The sequence below is a fragment of the Eptesicus fuscus genome, chromosome 9, assembly GCF_027574615.1.
Source record: "Eptesicus fuscus isolate TK198812 chromosome 9, DD_ASM_mEF_20220401, whole genome shotgun sequence".
NCBI classification, from domain to species: domain Eukaryota; kingdom Metazoa; phylum Chordata; class Mammalia; order Chiroptera; family Vespertilionidae; genus Eptesicus; species Eptesicus fuscus.
In genome coordinates, this window is record NC_072481.1 from 19,863,624 (window position 1) to 19,890,163 (window position 26,540).

The 26,540-nt window shown below is 36.3% G+C and overlaps 1 protein-coding gene across 2 annotated transcripts in view; it reads right to left on the reverse strand.

Moving 5' to 3' along the window:
• Positions 1-1,726: 1,726 nt before the first annotated feature.
• Positions 1,727-26,540, reverse strand: part of PTP4A2 (protein tyrosine phosphatase 4A2) — a 30,370-nt gene continuing 5,556 nt past the window's right edge. Inside the window, exons 2-6 of one of the 2 annotated variants that reach the window (XM_028133255.2) lie at positions 13,840-14,540; positions 11,125-11,217; positions 6,297-6,427; positions 5,228-5,302; positions 1,727-4,213 (exon numbers count right to left, since the gene is read on the reverse strand). In XM_028133255.2, the coding sequence (XP_027989056.1) occupies positions 4,105-4,213; positions 5,228-5,302; positions 6,297-6,427; positions 11,125-11,217; positions 13,840-13,935 (504 nt within the window). In that variant the 5' untranslated portion in view covers positions 13,936-14,540 and the 3' untranslated portion in view covers positions 1,727-4,104. The remainder of the gene's footprint in view (positions 4,214-5,227; positions 5,303-6,296; positions 6,428-11,124; positions 11,218-13,839; positions 14,541-26,540) is intronic. The other variant, XM_054721459.1, reaches the window with a different exon arrangement.

A 26,540-nucleotide genomic window follows, 5' to 3' on the forward strand; every position in this document is an offset into this window, starting at 1 on the left:
TAGGCCCACTCAGATACCCAGGATAATCTCCCCATCTCAAGGTTCTCAACATAGTGACTGCCACAAAGTCCCTTTTGCCATGTAAGAGCCCAGGGATTAAAAATGTTAACACCTTGGGGGGGGGGGGGGCATTATACTGCCTACACAGTAAATGAAAATGAACAAATGAGTGATCAATTGTCATATGCTGATATGTAAAAAAAAAAAAAAAAAAAGCTAAGGATTGAGAACTGACCGTTGAATTAAGTACCATGGAGGTCCTGGTGACCTTTACATAGGCAGTTTCAATGGAGTCAAAATCCTCATTCAAAGTGGGTTCAAAAACGAAAAGTAGAGTGAATACCTGAGTTTTGCTATAAAGACAAGAGAAAGGGGGTGGTATCTGAAAGGATGGATGTGGGTCAAACATGGAATAAATAGCATGTTTATAGGCTGATGGGACTGACCTAGTAGAGGGAAATGAACAGGACAGAAGAATGGCTAAATCTGGGCCCACTGAGTAAGAGGGGGTTGGAATCTAGTACAAGTAGAAGAGCTTGCCCTCCAACTGGAGGAAAGGCAGAGCATACAAGCAGATATAAATGGGTGAGTAGATGTGATAGTAGGAGCCTGTGGACATTTTCTTGTTTCTATTTTGTTTTTAAAAAATGTCATAAGCTGAGACAAAGTGGGAAAGTGTAAGCTTTCAAGGAGCATGAAAATATGAGACAGAGAAATGTAGTAGGATTGGCAGATGGAACAAAGGTCTACTTTAAACAGAGGTCATGCCCAGGCCTGTTTGGCTCAGTGGATAGAGCATCAGCCTGTGGACTGAAGAGTCCCAGGTTCAATTCCGGTCAAGGGCATATGCCTGGTTTGTGGGCTCGATCCCCAGTAGGGGGCATGCAGAAGGCAGTCGATCAATGATTCTCATCATTGATGTTTCTGTCTCTCCCTTTCCCTTCCTCTCTGAAATCAATAAAATAAAAATTTAAAGAAAAACAGCACAGAGGTCATGACTTTAGCCAGCAAGTTCAGTTGCACAAGTGCCTAAGTGGCATACTAAACTTAACCAAAAAGGGAGTTGAGCCAGGCAAGTCCATATAATGAAACAAGAGATGGAGCAACCAAAAGTGACTGTAACTAACCATGGGACACTGAATCTAAGCTGGATAATGCACATGAACTGGAAAATTAAGAACAGGTGAATGGGTCAATGAATTAAGTCACACAGTACTGTAATCACTCACTCTGTTTATGTCTACATAGCTAACTCCTCTTGTAGATGGATATTCCAAAGTGGGATCAGTGTCTTTTATTTTCATTCTTGGTACCTGAACATGTAAGTTTGTTATCTAAATGGATGGGTGAAATGCTTACCAATGGTTTAAGGGAAATTGCCCATTTCCAATCCTATGACATATAGATTTTCTCCTCCCTCAGTTCTTTAACAGTTCAAGTTGCAATGCTTCATCAAAACCTATGGTATAAACAAAGTCCTTTGGAATGAGAAAAGATGCTGAATTCCTACAGTGTGCCCAAGAACTGAACCAGAAAATGTAGCAGATGTATCCCAGTAAGTTTGCCCTTACTGAAACCTGGGTGGCATGAAATCTTTGAACTTCCCAACCTCTATTTCGCCTCCTTGCAGAAATTAGCAGGACCTAAAGCAGACCCTAAGAATACCAAGTTTTCTAGGGAAGCAAATGAAACTCAACCTGGAGTGGAGAACAAATGCACAAACAAAGAGCATGTAAAATATGTTTATTGTTCTTTAAAAGGGTTCAGGGTTTGGTTTTAAATCAGGCTGCACACCTTTCATCAGTCTGACATCTCTCTCACCATGTCAAACTGGCTTCAGCTAGCAATACTTCATTAAGTCCAAAAGATAAAAAAAATTAATTTTGAGGAAGAAAATCCAGTTCTGAGAACAATTAACATTAGTCTGCAATTTAAAACAAAATGAGGGCTAATGTTTCATGTTGCTTTACACACTCTTCTCCTCATACAGAACCAGGAATGTAATTTTCCTAACTCAGGCAGGCACTGATACTGGTGGACACTACACACGCGCACACGCACGCACATGCACACACACACACGTTTTTTCTGTCTCTACCTGTCTCCCCCTCCCCGCAAAACAAAAATCAGAGCATGTCAAAGGAAAAAGGTTTGGTATGATATTGATCAAAACCCTTGGAGTCAACAGACAGTCTATCTGAGCTTAGAGAATATTCTGTTTTGATCTTGAGCCTATATTAAAGGAATCTATTTTCATGTTCTGAAATAAAGAATTCTGGATAGTACCATCATTAAAATCCTAGAAACAATTCCAAAAAGCATTATTTAGTTTTGTTTTATGGGATGGGGGAAGAGAGCATCTACAGATTTTCATTTAAAGAGCTCAAACAACTCCAGCATAGGAGATAGGCAGTTCACAGCGCCAGCCAACATCTGAGGTATCACCAGTCACAAAATCCCGGTCCATTCCTACTGGCCTAGCTGATCCTAACAAAATGGGAAGTTTATGGCTCTGCATAGCAAATTCCAGCAGGACAAGATGACCCTAAACCTTTATTCAAATTCTTAGAAGCAGAGCACTAGGAAGTGTGTAGTATTTAAATGAAGAGTGCAAGAGGCTCTGATGGTGTCCTTCAACTGCTTTGTCAATACAGCCTGGTCACAACTGCCTTCCACAAAAGAGCAGAACGATAGTTTTCTAGATCAGCACATTGAACCCCACAAAGAATCGGCAAAAATGACACTACACCAATTTCACTAGCAGCACAGTCCTTTTGCTACTGGTTGGGCTGCTTTACATCTCTCTCCTACCCTGTTAGGCCTGTGGACACATACTCACTAGGCATTGTTGGTTTTATCTCATAAAGAACCTAGTAAGAAAATAACAAGGCAATCAGTGGTTAAACTGAACTGTACATATAGGGGGGCAGTTTGGAAAATACCCATAACAGGCATTTTCTCAAGTCCAAAATATTGTGTCTTTGCTGCTATTCCACTACCTGTTCCTGAAAATTCAGAGTACAAATAAGTTCTAAAATAAAAATTTTTAACTACCAGCATTCTCTGACATCATCAGACAGGAAAGCAGAGTAATGCTACATACAGCCCACAGTTCTACAAGGTGTAGAAAGTGTGCTCTGTCTGGACACATCTTTAGTGATGAACTGGAGTACTCCCCTTCAGAAAACAAACATTTCTGGAATACCCACTTAGCTTCATTGGTTGGGAAAGAGAAGAATATGACTCTCAGCTAAGTTCTTTGAAAAAAAGAGACTCCTCTTAAAATGCCATGTCCCCACTAACTTACCAAAACAAAAACTCAAACAAAAGGCTCTTGGCTACTTTGCCTAATGTTGTATAGAGTTTTCAAGGAAAGAAACTAACATGAACACCCCATCATCAGTAAAAAATAAAAACCACCTGGATCATATAATATATATGCCACTGCCTTTTTTTTTTTTTTTTTTTTTTGATGTTTTTTGTTTTTTTCTAAAAGTGCCCAGGTGGGCTTAAGGCTGCCAGACTGCACGCACATATACAGCAACAAGGGCTTCTCCTATTCCATCTACAACTAGTATCAGGGGAAAAGAGGGATAGGGAAAAGGAGAGGAGAGAGAAAAATTGTAGCCCCCACCCCCTAACCCCAAATAACAAAAAAAGAAAGAAATTCCACAACAGGGAGATAGATCTATGTGCCAAGCATTATGGAAGAGTGTGCTCCCCAAAGAGAAGGTTCTGCACAGGCTAATGTTCTGCTGGTTTTCCTTAGAGACCTATTTTGAAAAAGTTTAAAAAGACAGGAGATTTTGAAATAATTCAACCCTGGCAGAAATTCAAACTCCAACACTAAGAGCAAAACCATTCTCCACTGAAGTAATCCCTTTTTTCTTTCTCTTTTTCTTTTCTTAAACATTTTATTCATGTTATAGAGGGATTTCTGTTTTTGGTGGTTTTTTTTGTATTCCAATCATTAGGAGAGTGGTTGAGGAGTACTGAATCCATCACCACTTTGATGACACAGTCAAGATTCCAGATTCACATTTCCAGGTACCAAGAGTTCCCTCTAAATGCCACAATCAAGTCAGCCTTCGTTTATATTTCTTTCTACTGAACACAGCAATGCCCATTGGTATCTCTGAAGCGTAATCGCATCTTCGGTCGGTATTTCTCCAGGTAAAGCAGCTGTTTGGAATTGAATGCTCCCCTTCTTTTTCTGAAAATACAAGAATGGCAAACTTTATCATGTACAAAAAAAAGATGCCTTATTCACTGAAATGCATTATTTATGGCCTAAGGCCATTCTAACACCACAAAGCCAAAAATCAACATTTCCCATACAACATCACTTCTTAAGTTTAAATAAGAACTTTCTGTGCCTTCTGAGAAAAAGGAATAGACAAATTTTCTTTGCTGACTCTTACTACTCTGTTAACCGTTTAATAAACATCAGAATGATTTATCCAGAGATATCTAACTATACTCTTTACCAATTAGCTTAACATATTCTTCAGATTAGAATTGGTAGCAAGTATTTAGGATGCATGAGTATTTATGAAGCAGCAGGCACAGATGGCATTTCTTGAAATATGTTACCTTCCTAGAGCTGCTACCATTCATTACACGCCATCATTAATAGTCTTTTTTCGTTCTTTCTTTCTTTTTTTTTCTTTCTCCTCTTTTTTAAAGGAAAGAGGAAAGGCTAAGAAAATAAATGCCAAAAAATTCTGGACAGCAAAATATCATGGCCTATCACTCCAGACAATATTCTGTCTGGGCACTACCATCCTGATTTTATGCCTGAACAGGTCACTTATGAGTCCCAGGTGATTAACTGCTCCTCTACAGATTCTGGTTTGCCTCTTGGTCATAGAAATTGCATTTTAAAGATATTTTGGACATCTATTAAAAGAGACACAAGATCACTGAGACTCTTATTGCCACACCTAGCTATTCATTTTAAAGATTCCTAGATATTCAAGTCATATACCAAACATATTCTACAATGTCCACATTTGCTGCCTAAATTAGATATCCTTTAAATCTGGGAGCTAGTAGTTTTATGAGTCTCTTTATCACTTGCTCTTTTTGATAATCAATCTTCAAACAAACAACATTTTAAAGCCAAACGCAGCAAGTTATTCCAGACTAGAAATGGATACTTTCCATAATTCCTTCTTCTTGTATAATCTTGCTTTATATGTTTCTGAATATAAAATTTCATACTCACTGTCTTATAAACTGAACTGCATCTTCATACTTCATTCCACATTCAATCAAAGCAAGTGCAACCAGCACAGGTGCCCTGCAGAGAGAAACTCAATTGTAAATACCCACACATCTTTAGAATTAAAATTTTTTTTAAAAATCCAGATTACTTGTTACCAAAGCTGTCTCTGATTTTTGTTACAAATCAATTTCAGTATCATTTCCTTATCAATTACTAAAATGATGCTACACTCCAACAAAATCCTTTTCATGAGCTAGGAGAAAGGGTCAGAAAATTGATAATTAGGATCAGTCTCAATATAAGTATGTATTTTTTAATGTAACAAAGGAAATGAAATTTTTTTTTAAAGTCCATTACAGGGCACTGACTTTAGACTACCTAAATTAACCCAAGTCAAATTAATAATACTACCTTTGCTCTTCAAGATAAGAACTGAAACTTAGAAACTTTACTAAACTATAAAAAAAAGGAAAACAACAAACAAAAGGGCTAAGCAGAGGTAAGAACCTGAGTCACCACTGCCTGCACTAATGTTTTGAGTCCAAGTACAAATCATAAATTGACCTTTAACCTTCTGTTGATGAGAGTGTTGCAACACCATTCCATGCAATGCTCAAAGGAAAAAGGTTTTTTAAAAAAATCAAAATTACTTTTCATTCTCCATTAAACTCCACATCTCCTTTCAGGAGTTTAAAGTTCAGCCATCTGCTCTCCACCTTCTAACTTCCCACACATCTCAATCCCAAATTAAGCATGTGCATATTTTTTTAATGTTGTTGCACATTTCAAAGACCTGAACCTTTGGTTACTTGATACAGCAAGAAAACTGAATTAAGAGTATATTTTTAGCTCAAAGATTAGACAATTACATTAAGTCATTTTCAGAACTGAACCATTACCCACTAAATCTAGTATGGCATCAGAATCAGACAACCAATGAAACACAAAAGCAGCTTTTGTTCTCATTTCCTTTCCTTTCAGGCAATTAAATATTTAGTGTAATAAATGAAAATTTCTACCCAAGTAAAATATTTGATAATGAATTCACAGACGAAAGGTAAGACCTTACCTTCCCAATCCTGCAACACAATGCACTGCAACACAGCAACCTGGTTCTTCACGAAATTTGGTTTTCAATAGGTTTAGCCAATCGTCCACTATCTGATTAGGGGGTGGCGCACCATCATCAAATGGCCAATCCTGGAAAGAAAAAAATCTCTTATACTAAATTGGCATTTTCTCCAGGATTAGCATACTAATACTGAATAGCTGAACAATACACAGGGTGGGCCTAGTTGAACTATTGGAGCTTTCTTATCAAAGAGCCTTTCTCTAAAGTAGGCGACCCTGCTAGCGGTTTTCAACCTGTGGGTCGAGACCCACAGGTTGAGAACCACTGCTGTAGAGCCTAAGATCATCGGAAAACACAGATATTTACATTACGATTCATTAACAGTAGCAAAATTACAGTTACGAAGTAGCAACAAAAATAATTTTATGGTTGGGGGTCACCACAACATGAGGAACTGTATTAAAGGGTCGCGGCATTAGAAAGGTTGAGAACCACTGCTCTAAAGAAAAGCCTTTATATCTTAGAACTGTTTGGGGTTTAATCCTCACAAATATTTGTAGAGACCAGTAAGATACCAGTTATTAGTATATTTCTTTGCCAGAGTGGACTTTTAAATCATATCGACAGGTGTATCTTCTCTTACTTTGTCTTGGCTTACAGTTTTCTCTATGTCTGTTTACAGATTGATTCAGACAAAATATTTGAGGAATACTAATTTCTTATCACTATCATAAGAGATTTCCATAAGATAAAATTAGACGCTGATTACACTTCATTGAAGAAGGCTAAGTTATTTGGCACACTTGAATTTCTATCTTGGATCATTTTTCAGCAGTGACCAGAATCCTGTTATTAAGAATAGGTATATATGGTATAGTTAGCATACCATAGCAGAAGCATACTATCATCTTTGTGCTTATCTATACATATTTAAATGCCATGTAGCAAATATTTTTAAAGCTCTGCCTAAATTACACATATCTCATTGAACAAGCACAATGCCACATAATAGGGTCCCTAAGCAAACGGAGACCTTTCTTTCAAGTATCCCTTTCTCTTTTTATATTCACCACTAGAGGCGCTTTATCTTTTTATATTCATCACTAGAGGCACGAAATCTGTGCAAGGATAGAGTCCCTAGGCCTGGCTGATGATCAGGGCCGATAGGAGCCTTCCTTCATTCCGCACTGCCCCCTGGTGGTCAGCGCACATAATAGCGAGTAATCAAACTCCCGGTCTCCCGGTCGAACTCCTGAGGGGACACTTTGCATGTTAGCCTTTTATATACACTAGTGGCCCTGCACATGAATCCGTGCATGAGTAGCTCACTGCCGCTTGCCTCAGTTGGCCGCCCCGCCCACAGCCGCTCGTAGCTCTCCGCCGCACACACGTAGCTAGCTGCCCCACCCTCCTGTAGCTCTCTGCCACTTGTAGCTCATTGCCCTGCCCTCCTGCTTATCTGTCATTATGTGACGGCATCCCAACCAATTTGCATACTACCCTATTATAAGTATAGATAGATAGATATGCATGGGTTGGTCTTATTTAAAAAACAGCCAGGTGTTTTATCTTCCTTGCTACCTTGCAAGAGGTCTTAAGAAACCAACACAAATCAGCTTTGAAGAAAGGGGAAAGGGGACTCACATTTTTCATACCCTCTTTTCCATCTAGCTTCAAGGACAGAAATGTAAAAACACTGGGAATATTTTTTTAAACATAAGACTATTCTAATGAAATTCGATAAGGACACTTTAAGATACTAGAGAAGGAAAAAGAGAAAAGTGACAGAGCATTAAATTGATTCTGCACTCATTATTGGCACCACTAAAACACTTCATGTAGTCCATTAGCCATGACAGTACATTATGTTTGATTTGTCAACTACACCCCATAATTAAAGGGCTGTCAATGTTATCATTATAAATGTCACTATAGTTTAACTGTAAATAGCTATAAAACCAGTAAGTACTTTAGTTGAGAGTTTACTTCCTCTAATAATACTCCCTAAAATGCACCTAGTTAAGAAACAATAACACAAAGCATGCTTCACTTACTCAGACAAGCAGTAAAGGAATCCCAAGATTAATTTTAAATGTCCTTGTTTTTTCAAGCTTAAGTTGTTAGCCCTTTAATTTTTATCTAATCATAGCTATTTAAAACAAAAGCCTAGATTTAAAGGCCTGGAATAAATTCCGGACCTACCAGCATTTTCTACAAATTAGTTCAAGTTCTTTACTTCATTTCTATTTCATAAAGATATTTATCAACATTACTGAATCAAACAGACTACAGTCAATCCACAGTTCATTTTCTTACCCTGCCATCTGTCAAAATAAACTAATTTCTCATCTAACCAACGGAGAACACAGACTCCCAGTGGGTGCCTGAAACCGCACATAGTACAGACCCTATATATACTGTTTTCTCCTATATGTACAAACCTATGTTAAATTTTAATTATAAATTAGGCACAGTAAATTATTAACAATAAAATAGAACAATTCTAATATTATACTGTAATAAAGGTTATGCAAATGTGGTATCTCTCTCTCTGCAATAATTTTTATATTTTCAGTCCAAACCTATTCCTGAATCTGTGTAACCATCTCTTACTTGTTGGGGATCCCTTGTGTTCATATAGGCTTAAGGCTTTCTGGTGCAACATTTGCTGTCAATTGGAATGTTTTCTGTTCATGTCTTCCACCCATAAATTTAATGCTGTTTCCATCTTAACATACACTGGCTATAACTTTTGCAGTCTGAGGTGCACAGCAAAACTAGCATAAATTTCTTTTTCCTTCTTCACACTTTCACAAAGGAGACTCATTCCTATTGTGATCATAGCAACTTCAGCCTACTTTTTACTTTCCTTATTAAGTGGATAACTTCCACCTTTTCAGTTAAAGAAAGCATTTTCCAGCTACTCTTTGGCATGTCTGAATTGCCAGTATCACTATTTTTGCACTTTGGGTGGAATGAAGCAAGACATCATATTACTCAGAATAGCACACAATTTAAAATGTATCAATTGTTTATTTCTGGAATTTTCCATTTAATAATTTAAGACCACAGTTGACCCCACAAAGTAACTGAAACTGTGGAAAGCAAAACCACAGGTAAGGGGGTCCACTATACTTACAGGGGAAAAAACTTGTAATTCAGCCTAGCTTCAGAAGCAAAGTTTTGTTTTGTTTAAACACAGGGCTACATCAGAAGTTAAATTTTTGTGTATTTTTATGTGTTCTTTTTTATATATATATTAATTCTTTTTTGTTGAAAGTATTACATATGTCCCCTTTTTTCCCCCATTAACTCCCTCCAGCCCCCCACCCCCACCCCCAGGCCTTCAGCATCCTAGTGTCTGTGTCCAAGGGTTATACGTACAAGGTCTTTGGTTGACTACCTACCACCCACCCACCATCCCACGCCTTCCCTCTGAAATTCTGCACTCTGTTCCATGCTTCCATGTCTCTGGATCCACTCCAATCATCAGTTTATTTTGTTACTTAGATTCCAGATATGAGTGCGATCATGTGATACTTGTCTTTCTCTGACTGACTTATTCTGTGTGTGTGTGTGTGTGTGTGTGTGTGTGTGTGTGTGTGTGTGTGTGTTCTTAAACACAGGGCTACATTTTACACATGTTTATACTTATCCCCAGTGATTTCCAGCCAGGAGAACTTAAAGTCATTTAGGAATGAGAATGTAAACAAATTACTGCCATGCCATACTACTCAAATACATCTGAATACATAGTATTCTTTAAAAAACATAATGTTTTGGCTATTTAGTTCTTCTATTTTCACCCGAATGAAGGTGAGGAAACTTTATGGATCAGATAGAAGATGACTGCCATACCAACAGGACATGTATTTTCTTTGCATCAACAACCTTCCCAACTACTAACCAATGCAATAAAGACTACAAAACTAGTTCTCAATAAAATGTAGGAATATAATCTGATACCAATATCTTCATTATTTTCTTCCTCATCAACTACTAAAAAAATCTCGTTCTCATCCTACTTCACTATCTTCCCACAATTAAATCAAATAGCTCTAAAACACCAAAGACTACAAGGTCATTTCATTACATACTCCGGCAATTTAAATAACTATTTAGGGAAAAAAGTATAAAATTTTACCTAATATGAGGCTCCTGCTTTGTATAATAAAATAGCATATATAGAGGCTAGGGAGTATTTTAATTTAAAGTAATTCCAATCACTTTTTGTTCAAACTGAACTATTAAAGAAATCTAATCACACAAAAGCTTAGAACCCTAAAAAAATATCAGAAACTAGGCTGATAACTGTGGAGCAAGATGCCTTCTCCTTCTCCCTTCTTATCCTCTTCTCCCACCTTTTTGTCCCCTACAAGTTAGCTACAAAATATTAAGTAACTAATTTGTACTTGCAAAGTAAGAGAATATTTCCATGTGACTTAAGAATGTCTGATGGGGAGAAAAAGGAAAAAAAAAAAAAGAATGTTTGATGGAAATTACTTTGTTAGAGTCAAACTGGTAGCCTAGAAACAAAAGCCAACTATTGCATTAATTTCCTAGGAAAAACAAAATGCAAACTTCCTTTTTCTTAAAATAAGTATTCACTAAATTTTACTTATTTATTGAAAATATCCTGCAAGTGTAGACTTTAAGAGCACAAATGAGCAAAACTGCTAATACAAAAGAATTTAAAGGTTGCTATAAACACTGTATTCTCCTAGTATAAACTCAAAAAGCAAAACTGGGTTCCAAGTTTTATAAATATCTATGTCTGAAAGGTGCAATTTATTTGTAATAAAAAATTAAAACACTACACACTCACTAGAACATGGATTCCTTCTTTTTCAACTGGAGCTTTATCGTATGTAGCATCACAAACTCGAACCAAAGTTGTCACTCCATATTTCTTAAGTTCCTTTAAAGAAAAATAAATTTGCTTTTAGAATCTGCAACCAAAGCTTTAAAAATTTACTCTTTTAAATTGAAACAATGAGATATCGTTCTTCAATAAAAACCAAAATCATTCTCATTGAGGCAACATATATAATGGACATTCTTGCACGCTCAGTAGAAATATCAATAAGACTCACGTTTATAAAGGGCAATTTAGTAGCATAACACAAAAACTTTAAAAGAACACATATACTTTGACCTAGAAATCCTACTTCTGGGAATTTTTACTAACGAAATAATTAAAGATATACACATTTAGGTGCCAAGCATGTTCAGCACAGTTTGGAATGGTAAAAACCTGGAAACAACATTAATGGTCTGAACAAGGGAATGGTTAAAGAAAGTATGGACCAGCCATACAGAATACTATGACAGCTATGAAAATAATACTAAGGAGGTTGGGGGAAGATTTATTTTAAATATACAGTATGATCCTATCTATATGTAGGATCACAGAAACAAACATTTAGAAGCCAAGTATTAACAGGTTTTTTTAAAGAAACAGTATTTATTTTATATATATATATATATATATATATATATATATATATATATATATATATTTTATTTTTATTTTTTTTTAATTAACTTCAGAGAGGAAGGGAGAGATAGAAACATCAATGATGGGAGAGAATCATTGATCAGCTGCCTCCTGAACGCCCCCTACTGTGGATTGAGCCTGCAACCCGGGCATGTGCCCTGGACCGGAATTGAACCCAGGACCCTTCAGTCTGCAGGCCGACACTCTATCCACTGAGCCAAACCAGCTAGGGCAACAGTTCAGTATTTTTAAAGTGTCTTTTGCTTATCTGTATCTTCTGATTTTTATTTGGTAAATACTTACTGTTCTTTTTTTTAATTTAAGGAAATAAAGTTATTTTGAAATTAAGATGAAAAAGTGGTATTATATTACAAAGCCAACTAACATACAAAATACTAGTAATTATAGCCAGAAGTCTTGCTCCTTTAAAAACTTTCCTACAATAATGCCTAATACAGTGACTACCTATCTTCAAGGGACCACCACCATCTTTTTATAGTTGCAGGAGGACAGTGACTTCTGCCACTTCTGGAATCTATGCCCAAGGAATCCACAGGCTGAAAAGAGTATCACATAATTTAAGCCAGGCTTAAAGGTGACTGATCAACCTAAGGGCACAAGCCTAGAATCAACTTGTACACTGTGCACACACAGTTAAGGAGCTTAGGACTTATTAAGTATAAATAAGCAGGAACAGTGATATCCTGTTTGGTTATCTAAAGAGTAAAGTTATTTTAATTGCTAAAGGACTTTATTTTTCACAAAAAGGCCTTCTTATAAAGTATGTTCAGGAAAGTTAAGTATTATAACTAAGTCAGTAATTTTAAGAAGTTTCAAGATACAAATAAAATCCCATTGAAATGGACTTCATAGTAGCCATTCATTGGAAGGATATGGTAGAATTTTTCATGGTAAATATTTGTGGCCTTAAGCAAGTCAAAAACTTTTTTGAACTCAGTTTTGCCATCTGAAAAATGAGACAGATGGATTTAGAATCCCTAAGAATTCATCCAGCTCTCTAAGTCTATTCCATAAAATACCTCAATAGAAATCACATTGAGACTGAACAACCAGGGAATGATTAAAAATCTTATTATACTCATGTTTGTTGAGTAAAGTATATACTTTTTCCACTAATAATAGAAAAAATGAAGGATCTGACAAAAATGCTACCTATAATATCTTTCCTTCCCCTAAGTTTCTGAACCCTTATATTGTATATGATGGCTACTATTTCAAGTAGTTCTGGGATAGCTTTTCAACAAAAGTAGTTAGAATATTTGAGGTAGGATATTCGAGGTAGACACAGGTTTTAGTGTCAGAGACAGTTCTCCTATGTACTGTGTGCCTTCAGGCAAACTACTAAATTGCTCTGAATTTCAGTTTCCTCATCTGTAAGAGAGAGATAATAGTACCTATACTTCACAGGGTTATTGTGAAGTGTAAATGACATACTGTATGAAATTGCTTATTGTAATGCTGGGTACAAAGTGTTCAATAAATGTTAATTATTTTTATTATTGAAAGTATGATCAGAAAACTGCTAATAATGTAGAAAAGATATAAGAAAAAACATAGTACTAGATATTTTCTAAGATCTCCCAAAATTCCATAAATATTCTTTTAAAAATCTGTTATAATTAATCTAAACCATTTAAAAAAAAAAAAAAAGACTGGTAGGATGACCATCATATGCCAATCACGGAAATAAATGGCTTTGTAATAAGAGATTTCTTTTTTTTTTAATATATTTTATTGATTGTTTACAGAGAGGAAGGGAGAAGGATAGAGAGTTAGAAATATCGATGAGAGAAAAACATCGATCAGCTGCCTCCTGCACACCCGCTACTGGGGATGTGCCCGCAACCAAGGTACATACATGCCCTTGACCAGACTCGAACCTGGGACCCTTGAGTCCACAGGCCAACACTCTATCCACTGAGTCAAACCCGTTAGGGCAAGAGATTTCTTTATAATGGTGTTAATTTTAATGGGATTTTACCGATATATCAATCCAAAAAGTACACCATACTACAATCTTACCTCTGTGAACTTGTTGAGGGTAGCATTGGTAGGGTTGTGAGTTATCAGAAAACGCATGTTCTCATAGGAGATCTCCACAGGGGCTGGACGGTTCATTATGGCAAATAAAAAGTGTGAGCGTGCGTGTGTGAGTGTGATGGGGAAAATGAAAACAAAAAAAAAAAAATCAATAAATCTTGAAATGTTTCACAGCAGAAAACATTAAAAAGACCACTAAAATGCCTATTATCAATCAGTGTTTTCTCTATTCAACGTGTTTATTCTTTAAGTAGCTTCTCTCTTCAAGATAAGCAGAAGTATTCAGAATCCACTTGAATCAAATTCAACTTGGGCCTCAATGTCTGCAGATGGATACCTTCGGACTCCAAAAACATCCAACTACATACAAAACGTAAGCAGCCTTTACTACATTTAGGCACTAGTGAGACAAGTTAAAAGTGTAGATTACTTTCCACTTTTGTTTACTTGATGCTTAATTTTACTGGAGTCATTAAAAGAAATATGCTTGCAATAAAAAAAAAAAAAAGCCAACTATTTCTGAGGCCAGTCTCGGTGTCCAGAGTCTTCAAGGCAATATTAATTATGGCACATAGAACCCCCCAAGCTCACTTGTCAGCAAAAACGCTGTGCTGAGCCTGGCAGAATTCTGCCCTCACACTCAGAATCGCCATAAATGTGCAACGTATATTCCAACGAAAAACCTGGAAGAGAAAAGCATAAGTAAAATGAACTGGAGGTTGATAGCATTCATAAACACAATGCTCAAAGTCAAGAACACATTCTTTATGAGCCTGAAGACATCTGAAATGTCACCAATTCTAAATTATTGCCATCTATAAAGAATAGGATAAAAGTATATACCAAGAGTTTTAAAAGCTAGAGATTCAAATCAAGCATGCCTTTCTTTTTTCAAAACACGATCCAAGCAGCAAAGTTTCTGTGCTAACAAGATTACTTTTAGCCCTGGCCAGTGTAGCTCAGATGCTTGGGCATCATCCTGTGTGCTGGAAGGTCACGGGTCTGATTTCCATCAGGGCACATGCCCAGGTTGCAGGCTCATTCCCCGGTCCCCAATAGGGAGCATGCAGGAGGCAGCCAATCAATGCTTCACTCTCACATTGATGTTTCTATCTCCCTCTCCCTTACTCTATAAAAGTCAATTGAAATATTTTCTTAAAAAACATTATTTTTAACTGGCCATCTACTGGGGATTGAGCCACAACCCAGGCATGTGTCCTGGCCAGGAATCGAACCCGTGACCTTTTGGTGCATGGGACAACACTCAACCGAGCCACACCAGCCAAGACCACAAGTCCTTAAGTGCTTTAAAAGATCCTTAAAGCAATCTTCCCTCCATGGACTCTTCATAAAGTTTACAATGATCTTCTTTTCCTGTTTTGATGATAAAGTCTTCCACATATACTCTTTGTTTGAAATAAGATAAATCTATAAATGGATAGAGGATATTTACCAAAACTCCACTTTGAGGATTTAATTATTTCTATCTAAAATATATGCATTTGACCCCAATTAGGATACTATTCCATAAAGCACTTCCTTAAAAAAATTATCTTCTTTTCCTCACAACTCTGAGTAGTTGTTACTACCTATGAGTAATGAGGAAAGAGGATCAGAAAAGTGAAGTGACTTGTCTAAGGTAAATTAATTAGTTGAGCCCAAATTCTAAACCAAGTCTTCTGTTAGTTCCATGTTTTTTCCACTGTACCATAATGTCAGCTGACTCAACCAATGTGTAAATCCCATCCTCACATTTTCTAGTCCAGTTTACCTTTTTATTATTTCCCACATCACTACCTCTAAAGTACAAATGCATTTAAAGTTCAATTCACACAACATTCTCCTGACCAAATATGTATTAATCTCTACCAAAAACAAGACAAGAAAAAGAAATGGCAGAATTGTAATATTATTTTAGGCCACTGCTATGAAACACAGTAATCTTTATAGCTGGCTCAGTCAGAATGTCAACATAATCATAACTTCCTCTGGAAATAGGGACAAAGTCAAGTTCTTTCACTTGCCTCTTTCTTAAGCCTCCAATAAATGCTTATTTAGAAGTCCCTAAAAAAGATAATTGTGATCAGACAGAAAAAGACATAAAAGATAATGACTATAGAACCATTTTCAGGAAGAAACTGAAATATAGATTAATTCAAGCCTATTCATCTATCCTCAGTCTTCATTTTATGATATTCTTAAGGCATTTTATTTTATAGGTTATATACTTGTGATGTTATCACCATGGACATGCACAAAACTAAAACATTCCTGAAATATGAATGACAGATAAATTCAAATTGGCATTCTAGGAGGGGTGTGGGATGGGAATGGGGGGATGAGGACAAATATGTGACACCTTAATCAATAAAGAAATTTTAAAAATGGCATTCTATGAACATTAATAACTCAAAAGAGTTACCCACTACAGTAAATACACAAAACTTCTACACTCAAACTAAGAAAAACAAAAACATACAACACTCTTCCCCTTTTTTTTTTTTTTTGGTCCTTTTTTAAATCCTCACCCAAGGATATTTTTCCATTGATTTTCAGACAGAGTGGAAGGAAGGAGAAGGAGGAAGAAAAGGAGGAGGAGGAGGGAGTACAAGAACGTGAGATCAACACAAGATTGGTTGCCTCCCGCACATGCCCCAGGCATGGGTTCCAACCAGCAACCCTTCAGTCTTTAGGCCGACGCTATAACCACTGAGCAAAACTAGCCAGGGCAACACTCTTCCTAACTCATAATTCTAACTGTAACTCCAAAACACAGCCACCTTAGATTACACATTTCATATAGAGTATTCCTTGTACAGTCAAGGAATTTTAAAGCTGGAAGAAAAAAGGAATCAACTACTCTGACCTTAAAAAAAAAAAAAAAAAAAGATGACATTTGGGCTCACGAGAAGTCAAAATGACAGGCAGATCAAAGACAACAGCCCAGGTCTACTAACTCCCTATTTATTTTTCCTTCAATTTTGCCTAATGGAGGTATCCACATATTTAAGTCACACTCTTTTTTCATGTAAGTGTAACTTTTCAAATATTTGTTTGGATGTTCATCTGCAACTCTGTGACCTTATAATAAGGGGAGAAACGATTAATAAGGTAACTACTCAAAGAACAATGGTTTGCATGCAGTGCAGAGCAAAACACAAGGAAATTCTAACCTGTTTGAATCCCCTTGGTTTAATGATGTTATCACAGCTAATTTGTGTCACCTGAATAAAGGCACTGAAAGACCTGCATTGTAGTGATGTCCAGGCTTAAAAGTTACAGCTCTAGCATTACGTTTTCTACCTAGTCTCCAGTGTTTGTCTGCTCAGCAAACAGAGCAAACTTTATCCCATCTTATCCCTCCCAAACTCATTTTGGAAGGACCACTTCCAGGGATAAGGATAATTAAATTATTAGATTTTCGATTCTTAACCCCATACTGAGATCCCCAGCAAAATAATTTCTGCCAAATGAAACAGTATGTTCTATCAAAGTTAACAAATACATGATAAAAGCAAGCTTCTGCTCCTTCCCCCATCCACAAGAGTTCAACTACACATCAACAGTTATATGTTCTTGCACCTGTCAATTCAGATAACTAATGTTAATTCCTGTGACATGCATAAGAATACAAAGCAAACAGTCTGTAAAAAAAATCGTAAGCGTACCGCAGCTGGAAAGTACTGTAGCATAAACTCAGCACCTGTTCTCCTTACAGAAAAACCTCCTTCTAAAGTTCTCTCTCTGGCATTAATTCTGCTCTATCTACTTAAGTAAAAATTGATTCTTGCTTTAATTTACCAGGTGATGGAAGAGGCTGTTTTTTGTTGTTGTTAATCCTCACTGGAGGATATTTTTCCCAATGATTCTTAGAGCGAGTGGAAGGGGGGTGAAAGGGATGGGGCGGGAGAAAGAGAGAGAGAGAAACATCAGTGTGAGAGAGAGAGATATCAATTGGTTGCCTCCCGCAGGGATCAGCATGCAACCAAGGTATGTGCCACTGACCGAAATCGAACCTGGGATCCACCAGTCCGCAGGCTGGCACTCTAAGCACTGAACAAACTAGCTAGGGCAAGAGGTTGGTTTACTTGACAAATAATAGTGGCCAATTCAAATATGCATCTAAATATTCTCTTCACCCTTTACTTTTATGGAACCTAACTTTTAAAATGTTGCATTTGGGACATTTCCATTTTTAACAAACAAAAAAAAACAACACAGAACTTCACTGAAGGATTAGAAAGGATGGTCTGTGCCAAAATATTCTTTTAAATTAAGGAAGAAGGGAAGGAAGAAAGAGAACAACGAAAGAAGGACAAAGAAAGAGGGGGCTGGAAGAACAGCAAGTAAGCAGAGGCCTACCAAGCTAAGAGAGTGCACTGCCAATAACAATAAGTGAATAACACAAGTCAAACCTCAATTCTCAAACGTCTCCCATCTCGAACAATTCGCTTCTCAACCCGACTACCCTTTATACCTGTATGATCAATCACCTGACTCTTAGGTGACAAACAAGGAAAGAATTCTAGCATGAGTCAGTTTACCACCGTTAACATCTCAGGAAATAGTTCTGTGAATATTTTCATTTTTTTTGCTTTTGTTGCTGCTTATTATTATTAAATTTTAATTTTTTACTATAAATTTCATTTTCTTTTTAAATTTTCATTTACATTTCATGTCCTTTTTGTCTTTGAAGTGTTTATTTATAAATTAAACAGTACATTAAACATCTACTGTATATAAGGTGAAAAGAGGGAATCATTTGGGGTCTAGAACAGATTAATTCAATGTACATGATTTCTAATGGGAAAAAATGCTTTGGTTTTTTAACCTTCCAGAACAAATTAAGTTCAAGAACCGAGGTTGCTAGAGTTTAAATGTCTAGGGTCAACCCTCTACTGCCAATATTGACCTAGAAGAGAATCAAAAACTAAAATGCATGAAATACAGTAAGCCCTTGATTTTGCTGACCTCAATTTAATGGACTTCAGAATTAACAAACAAAATTTCCAGTCCGTATGTCATATGTAAAATTAACACCCCGTTAACTTTAAAATGTTTTTAAACAAGATGTGCTTATAACTAGAGGCCCGAAGCACGAAATTCGTGCAAGGGGCTTGGCCCTCGCAGCCCTGGCTTCGTCCAGAAGGTCATCCGGAAGGTTGTTCAGCTGTCTGGTCTAATTAGCATATTACACTTTTATTATTACAAAAGATTAACAGGTTGTTTTTTTATTAGTTCATTATTATTTTTAACAAATTTTAACAGTAGGCCATATGTTGGAAAAAACACTGTAATAATAGTAATTTCAGCCACATAAATAAATCTTACATATTTACAGCTATAGTCTACATATTCAAATCCAAGGCTCGCTGCTCGTAAACAATGTTCAGTGAGTGATTAGCACATGATCACACCATATCTCTCATGGTAATTGGTTCTGTTGTTGCATGGCGTGACTTTCTGCAGCAAATGTGCTAAGCCAGCCATGTGCATTTGTTTGCTCGTTGTGACTGGTGAATGTACTCATTTACTAGATCTATTCAGTATAGATTTAAAATTACTGTAATACACAAAGGAAGCTTTTCTGTGAAATTAAATTTTTCTTATGTACTTAATTTTAATTACACAAACATGTCTACATAAGTAAAAACAGGTAAACTAATTTGTAAAATTTTTAACATAATGCATTCGGAAAACCTACTTTATTATATAATGGATTTTCAGCTTTAAGGGACACCTGTTCACCCAAATAAGTCCATTATATCAAGGTTTTACTACAATATATAATACAATATCCATCATTTAATCATGGCACATTCATAAAATGGAAACTATTCAGAGGTCAAAAAGAATAAAATAGATTTATATGAACTGTTATGGAAAGATGGCTAAGAGACACTAATAAGTAAAAAGAGCAAGGTCTGTAACAGTATATACAGAAATATTTGTGAGTATCATATATGCTTCCATATCCATGAACTATCTGGAAAACTACACAAAGATAAGAGGTAACAATGGTTGCCTGGGAGCATGATTTACTTTATTTATCATAATATATGCCTTTAGAACTGTTTCAATCTTTTTCCATATACATGTTACCTTAATTTTTTTTTTTATTCTAGGGTGATAAAGACCTATAATGATGTACAATCTAATTACATTCTCAACAGTGCTATAGCCATGGGATTACAAAGAGCCTCGAGAGGGCTAGTCCCTCTGTTCCAGGCAGGCCAATACCTACATACAATTCTAGAAAGACAGTGTTCTTCTTTGTTAAAGATACTAAATTATTGAGTAAAATTCAGGTCCTGCTTTGGCAATTGTAATTCTAAGTTAAAATATAAAAAATAGAGTATTCAAGGGCATGAAGGAACTTTACAAAATCAACCCCATTTAAGTGACCCAAACTTACTGGGCAGCCTTTTGAAAATCCTGTCAATCCACTTACTAGTACATCAAACTATCCACTGAGAAATCACCCCTATTTCTAAATTAAAGCAAATGATACAGTAAACCCTCTAATTTGATGGGTTATGCCAGTAGTCACCAAATTAAAACAGCACATAATATAAATGCACAATAAAGTAGTCTAGATCTAAGAAAATAAAATCTAAAAGCAAAGGTCTGACAAACAAATAAGCACACACTATGTTATTTTTCCTAACCAGAAATTCTACAGGAAGTCATGCAAATTTGAGTTAGCTTGGTTTCTACAAACAGGCAACATGAAAGCATAATACTGTATATAAGACTAAAACCTTGCAACAATTTTTTCCTAAGGCAAATTTATTTCACTTCAACAGACACCTGCACTTCCCTTAAAGTATGACTAATCTGTCAACAGTAAAAAAAATAAAAAAATAAAAATCATTCTCTGAAGTTAGACATTTTTTCCTTGTAATTTGGCTAGTTAAGAATTTATTGTCCTAGCCGGTTTGGCTCAGTGGATAGTGTATCAGCCTGAGGACTGAAGGGTCCCAGACTCTACTCCAGTCAAGGGCACGTACCTCGGTAGCAGGCTCCAGGGCGAGTGAAGGAGGCAACCAATCAATGTTTCTCTCACATCAATATTTCTCTCTGTCTTTCCCTCTCTCTTTCACTCTCTCTAAAAATCAATGGAAAAATACCCTTGAGTGAGAATTTAAAAAATGTTGAAAACAAACAGATAAATAATAAAATAATTTTTAAAAAATCAACTGGTGAATGTGTAAATAAATGAAATAAATCAATGTTTCTCTCTTTCTCTCTCTCTCTCAAATCAATAATTTTTTAAAAGCCCTCAATAAAAGTTTGCTGTTTATACAGCATTAAAAAAAAGAATTATTAATTCAAATATCTATCGGACACTATACTATATGTCACATACTCAAGCAAGAGCAGTAAACAAACAAAAACTGTCAGGATGGGTCTTATATTTTTGTAGGGAGAAAAAGACAAATAAAATATGCCACTGCTATGGAAAAAAATGCAAAGCAGGGGAATCTGCAGTGCCTCAATTCTAAATAAGGCTATCAGGAAAGGCCTCACTGAAAAAAGTGACCTTTTATCCAAGACCTGGGGGTGTGAGCCAAATAGATATTTGAGGGAGCATTCTAGGCAGAGGGATTAGCTGTTGCAAAGGTTATGAGATGGGGCCTTGCAGTGTTCTTAGAACAGCCGGGGGGGGGGGGGGGGGCAGTGTTACCAGAGCAAAGAAGGCAAGGGAGTGAATAGGGTCAGAGAAGTAAAAGAGGACCTGTAGGCCAATGTTTGGCTTTTATTTGGAAAAGATGAGAAGATTTCAAGCAAGAGTGACATTTTATGCTTAAAAGGCTCACTCTAGCTGCTACGTGGAGACAGATTATATGAGTAATAAGGGTGGAAGCAGAGATCAGACAGGAGCCTGTGCTATAATCCAGGAAAAAGACAATGATGGCTTATGGTGGCTTGGACCAAGGTAGTAGAAATACAAAACATAAAAAGGGATCAATTTTAAGATTTGTCTATAGACTGGATATGGAGTCTGAAAAAAAGAATCAAGGCTCTAAGTAACTATAAGAACTCGTAAATCCCTCACAATATTCAGAAACTATTCTACAACAGATTATAAAATCTTCAACAACCATCAAGGAAGAAAAGTAGGGAAATTATTCTGTTAAGTATTACTGTATCTTTGCATTTTGAACATTTGAGAGAAAAAATATCTTAAGACTTGTAAACTAAAAAGAATTCAATTTTGCTAATTAAACATTGTCTGGTTAACTGGGCTCAAGATGAAATTTTACTCATCTCTCATATCCTACTCCCAACTCATCAGAGCCCTGTAGAAACAAGAGCTCTATTCTCTGTGCTACTTATCTTTCTTCATCCCTCTACTGTTGCATTTATCAAACTAAAATTGTGGATCCTTGAACTTAGACAATTCAAATTAATGTTAGTTCTCCTGCCCCACTGACTACAGTCATGGAAGTTGATCAAGAAAGAGGTATTCATTAAATTCTACACAAATTAGGGTACAAAATATATGTAAACAAGCTAAAAAACAGCAAGATGCTTCTTCACTGCTAAAAAAGTTTCATAGTTACTCTACTCTCTTGGTTATTCCCACTTTTCTACTTCCTCATTTAAGGAGGGAACTTGAGAATCAAGCTCCAGTACAGAAATCAATAATCAGTTCTATAAAAAGAAAGTACGACCTTGACGGTGAGAAAATATCTTAACATTTCAGAGCTACTCGGAGAAAAGGAAAGCAATTAACCAACAACCACACCTGCTTCTGAGAACAGTGACAGTTATTTACTGAAGTCTTGTGGGCCCTGTTCCCACTCAAATGAAAAGGGAGTGGTTTTCAAGTTTGTATGTACCCTGGTGATTAGAAGTAGTTGTCCTTTTCTAGTAACTCCTACCTCAACGAATAACTATAAGACAAAAATTGCATTAAATATTTTCCTGCTACACTTGAAAATATTTACTTTTCAATTTTGTACTCTATTGTTCTTTTAAAGATTAACAATTCTCCAGATAAATCTCTTGTCCAAATTGTTATTTTACATTTCATTAATAAATTTAAATGGAGGTAACAGCACTATAGCCAGTTTTCATTTTCTAAAAAATTATCTGAATACCAGTAATAACATTAAAAATCTCAACAGCACAATCCTAATATTGGGCATTAATCTTATTGTTTTCAGTGAATCTTCTAAAAATTAAGCTCTTCGGCTCTATTAAATTGGTTATATTCATTTCCAGACAAAGGTATCATGGCCTCCTCTCCATAGACTTTAGTTGTTTTAAGACTCCCAAGCTTCTTTATTATTAAGTTTTAAACTTAACTGTGGTAAGCCTCCTTCATACAATACAAATTATCTCAAACTCAGCTGCATTCCCATAAAATTAAATCCCCTAATGTTTGTTTTCTTCTTTCCTTCCATCTTTCTGTCTTCAATCTCAAAAGGCTATGTAACTGTCTTAGAGAACAATTTAGGTCTTAATTATCTTAAGTTTCCAACATCGCTATACATACATTATCCCAAGAACCATTGAATCAATTACTTCTTTAATAAAAAAACGTATTTGAGATTCTAAACTTCAATGCAAAAAAATTTTTAATGCAACTGTAATAAAGCAAATTCAGTAGGAAAAATTCAAAAGGACTCCTGAATTCACCATGTCAACACCACTTTGAAATGTTTTCTGACCTATATCAGGACAGTTTGAATGACTATAACAGCTGCAAGTTTCCTGAGGTTACAAAATAGATACTTGGTTAAAGGTTACTTGAGTCACCTTTCAAAATAACCTACAGCACAGGAGCAGCATGCAAAGCAAAAACTTCCAGGCTATTGTTAGCATTATTTAAAATATGTTTCAGAACTTAGCAGTTTATGGGTCAGCTTAATTCTTTCATTTCCCTATTTTGTAAAATGTATTGGTCCTGTTCAAGTATCTACCACCAAAAGAGGGGGAAGGAAGCTCTCTATGTCAGGATATGAAATAAAAAACATTACAAATAACATCTTGTCAGCACAAATTCTTTTGTTTAAGCCCCAGAAATTTTTCTGCTGTTAGGGTATTTTGGTTCAAGTTTCCCCTAAAGCCGGGTAAATTACACTTCACTTCCTCTCCTAAATTTACTTCTTATAAATCACATTATACTTCACAGCCATCTCTCTGTGTACTGAGTATAGTACAAGATAAATAGGCAAGAACCTAAATCATTCTATTTGGAGCTGCTAGTGGCCTTTTAAAATATACTGTCTACCCATTATTTGCCCAATAATAGCTTGATGTTTATTTTCATAAAACACAACATTCACAATCTTTAAAAACTATACAGTTGTTTTACTTTATATGTTAATGTGAAGCAAAAATGGTGAAATACTCTATAATGCCATGTCAAGGGGTTATTATCCTTTGCTCACTACCTTAGTTCAATTTCAACATGGATTCCTCTTCTCTTTCCACTTAAAGAATGCAAAAAAAAATTTTAATGCAAAATTTAATCTTTTTTGTCCTCTTACTCCAAATACCTACTGAGATGAGAGGCAACATACCACCTCTGAATGATACTAAAATGCAGCACATTGGTCTTACAAATATTTGTGGAGTTCTGTGCGCATACCATACAAACATCCAGAATCAAGATCCTAAAACAATCAATGTGGATGAAAAATATTTTATGATGGGCATTAAAATTTCATACTGATACTACATACTTAGAAGATACAAAGTGAGTGTGAGTAGAATGAAGTAGGATTAATTAAGACTTCTGAGGAAAGGTAAGACTTTTACGACAAGATTGGTAGAAACAGTGAAGGGACATAGCATAACTTAGGAAAGGACCCAAGTCTCTGGTTACATATCTCTGGTGAAGACTTGACCATGCTGAGAATTTCAGATCAGTTCAGATGCAATAAAAGCTCTTAGGAAATTAAAAGTATAATAGTAATCAGGAAGCAACTCTTTGCTCCCTAAGAGAAAACAAACACAGTTGATTGAGCCTTGAACAACAAGGAGCTAGAGGCACATACCCTCCCTCCCCGCCACACACACACACACACACACACACACACACACACACACACACGCAGTTGAAAATCTGTATATAACTTTTGGCTCCCCAAAAACTTAAGTTGCCCCTGGGTATCCGAGGGGGATTGGTTCCAGCCCTCCCACCCCCACAGATACCAAAATCCTCGGATGCTCAAGTCCCCTATATAAAATGTAGATCAACACACAGTCAGCCCTCTACATCTACAGACTCCCAACCATGAATCAAAAACAGTAGAGGCAGCCCTAGCTGGTTTGGCTTAGTGGATAGAACGTTGGCCTGCGGACTGAAGGGTCCCAGGTTTGATTCCAGTCGAGGGCACATGCCTGGGTTGTGGGCTCGATCCCCAGTAGGGGGTGTGTAAGAGGCAGCCAATCAATGATTCTCTCTCATCATTGATGTTTCTATCTCCCTTTCCCTTCTTCTTCGAATTCAATAAATATATATATATTTTAAAAAAAAAACACAGTAGAGGCATTTATTTATTATTATTTGTTATTATTATTATTTTAATCCTCACCCAAGGATATGCTTTTTTATTGATTTTTTGAGAGAGAAAGATTGATGTAAGAGAGAAACATCAACTGGCTGCCTCCCATATGTTCCCTGACCAGGGATCAAATCAAGAACCTATGTTTGTGCCCTGACAGGCAATCAAATCCACAACCTTTTGGTGTAGGGACAATGCTCCAACCAACTGAGGCACCCAGCTAGAGTGAGGCATTTATTTTTAAAAGTCCATGTATAAGTGGATCTGGGCAGTTCAAACCCATGTTGTTCAAGAGTCAAAGTGTATTGTCATATTGGTGGGCATTTCTGATCTACTGAGCAACTCCATAATTACCAACAAGTTTCACAAAGAATCTCTCAACTTATTAAATTCTACCTGATAAATTCTTCTTCCTTGTAAACAGATGAGTTTATTAACTAAACTAGAGACTCTATGCATGAAATTCGTGCAAGGGGCTCGGCCCTCGCAGCCCGGGCTTCGTCAGACGGTTGTTCAGCTGTTCGGTCTAATTAGCATATTAGCTCTTTATTATATAGGATTCTACTTGTGGATGACCTCCAAATGAAGATCGAAACTCACTAGAAAAACAATTCAGCCCTAGCTAGTTTGGCTCAGTGGATAGAGCGTCAGCCTGCAGACTGAAGGGTCCCAGGTTCAATTCCAGGCAAGGGCATATGCCTGGGCTGCAGGCTCGATCCCCAGTAGGGGTCATGCAGGAGGCAGCCAATCAATGATTCTCTCTCACCATTCATGTTTCTAGCTCTCTCTCTCCCTCTCTGAAATCAATTTTAAAAAAAATTTTTTAAAAGAAAAGAAAAACAATTCAAAGTATAGTCTATGACTTAAATTTGAAGTGCTTTGTGTCCAGAAAGATCTAAATTATTTTAATTTAAACCAATCACCAAAAGGAAACTTGTTTGTAACCACACATGTGGGAAAGAAGAATAATGTCACTAGAATCTATTGTTTCTCCATCATATCCTTCCCAATTTGCTGACAAATCCTGCTGATGACTCATATCCTTCTGCACTAACCAGTCACTCTGTTCCCTCATGATATGCTTTTCACCAATAATGGAAAGCAGAAAACACATCAATTTGTTTTGCTACTAAAAACAGTAAATATCCACATATGTATATA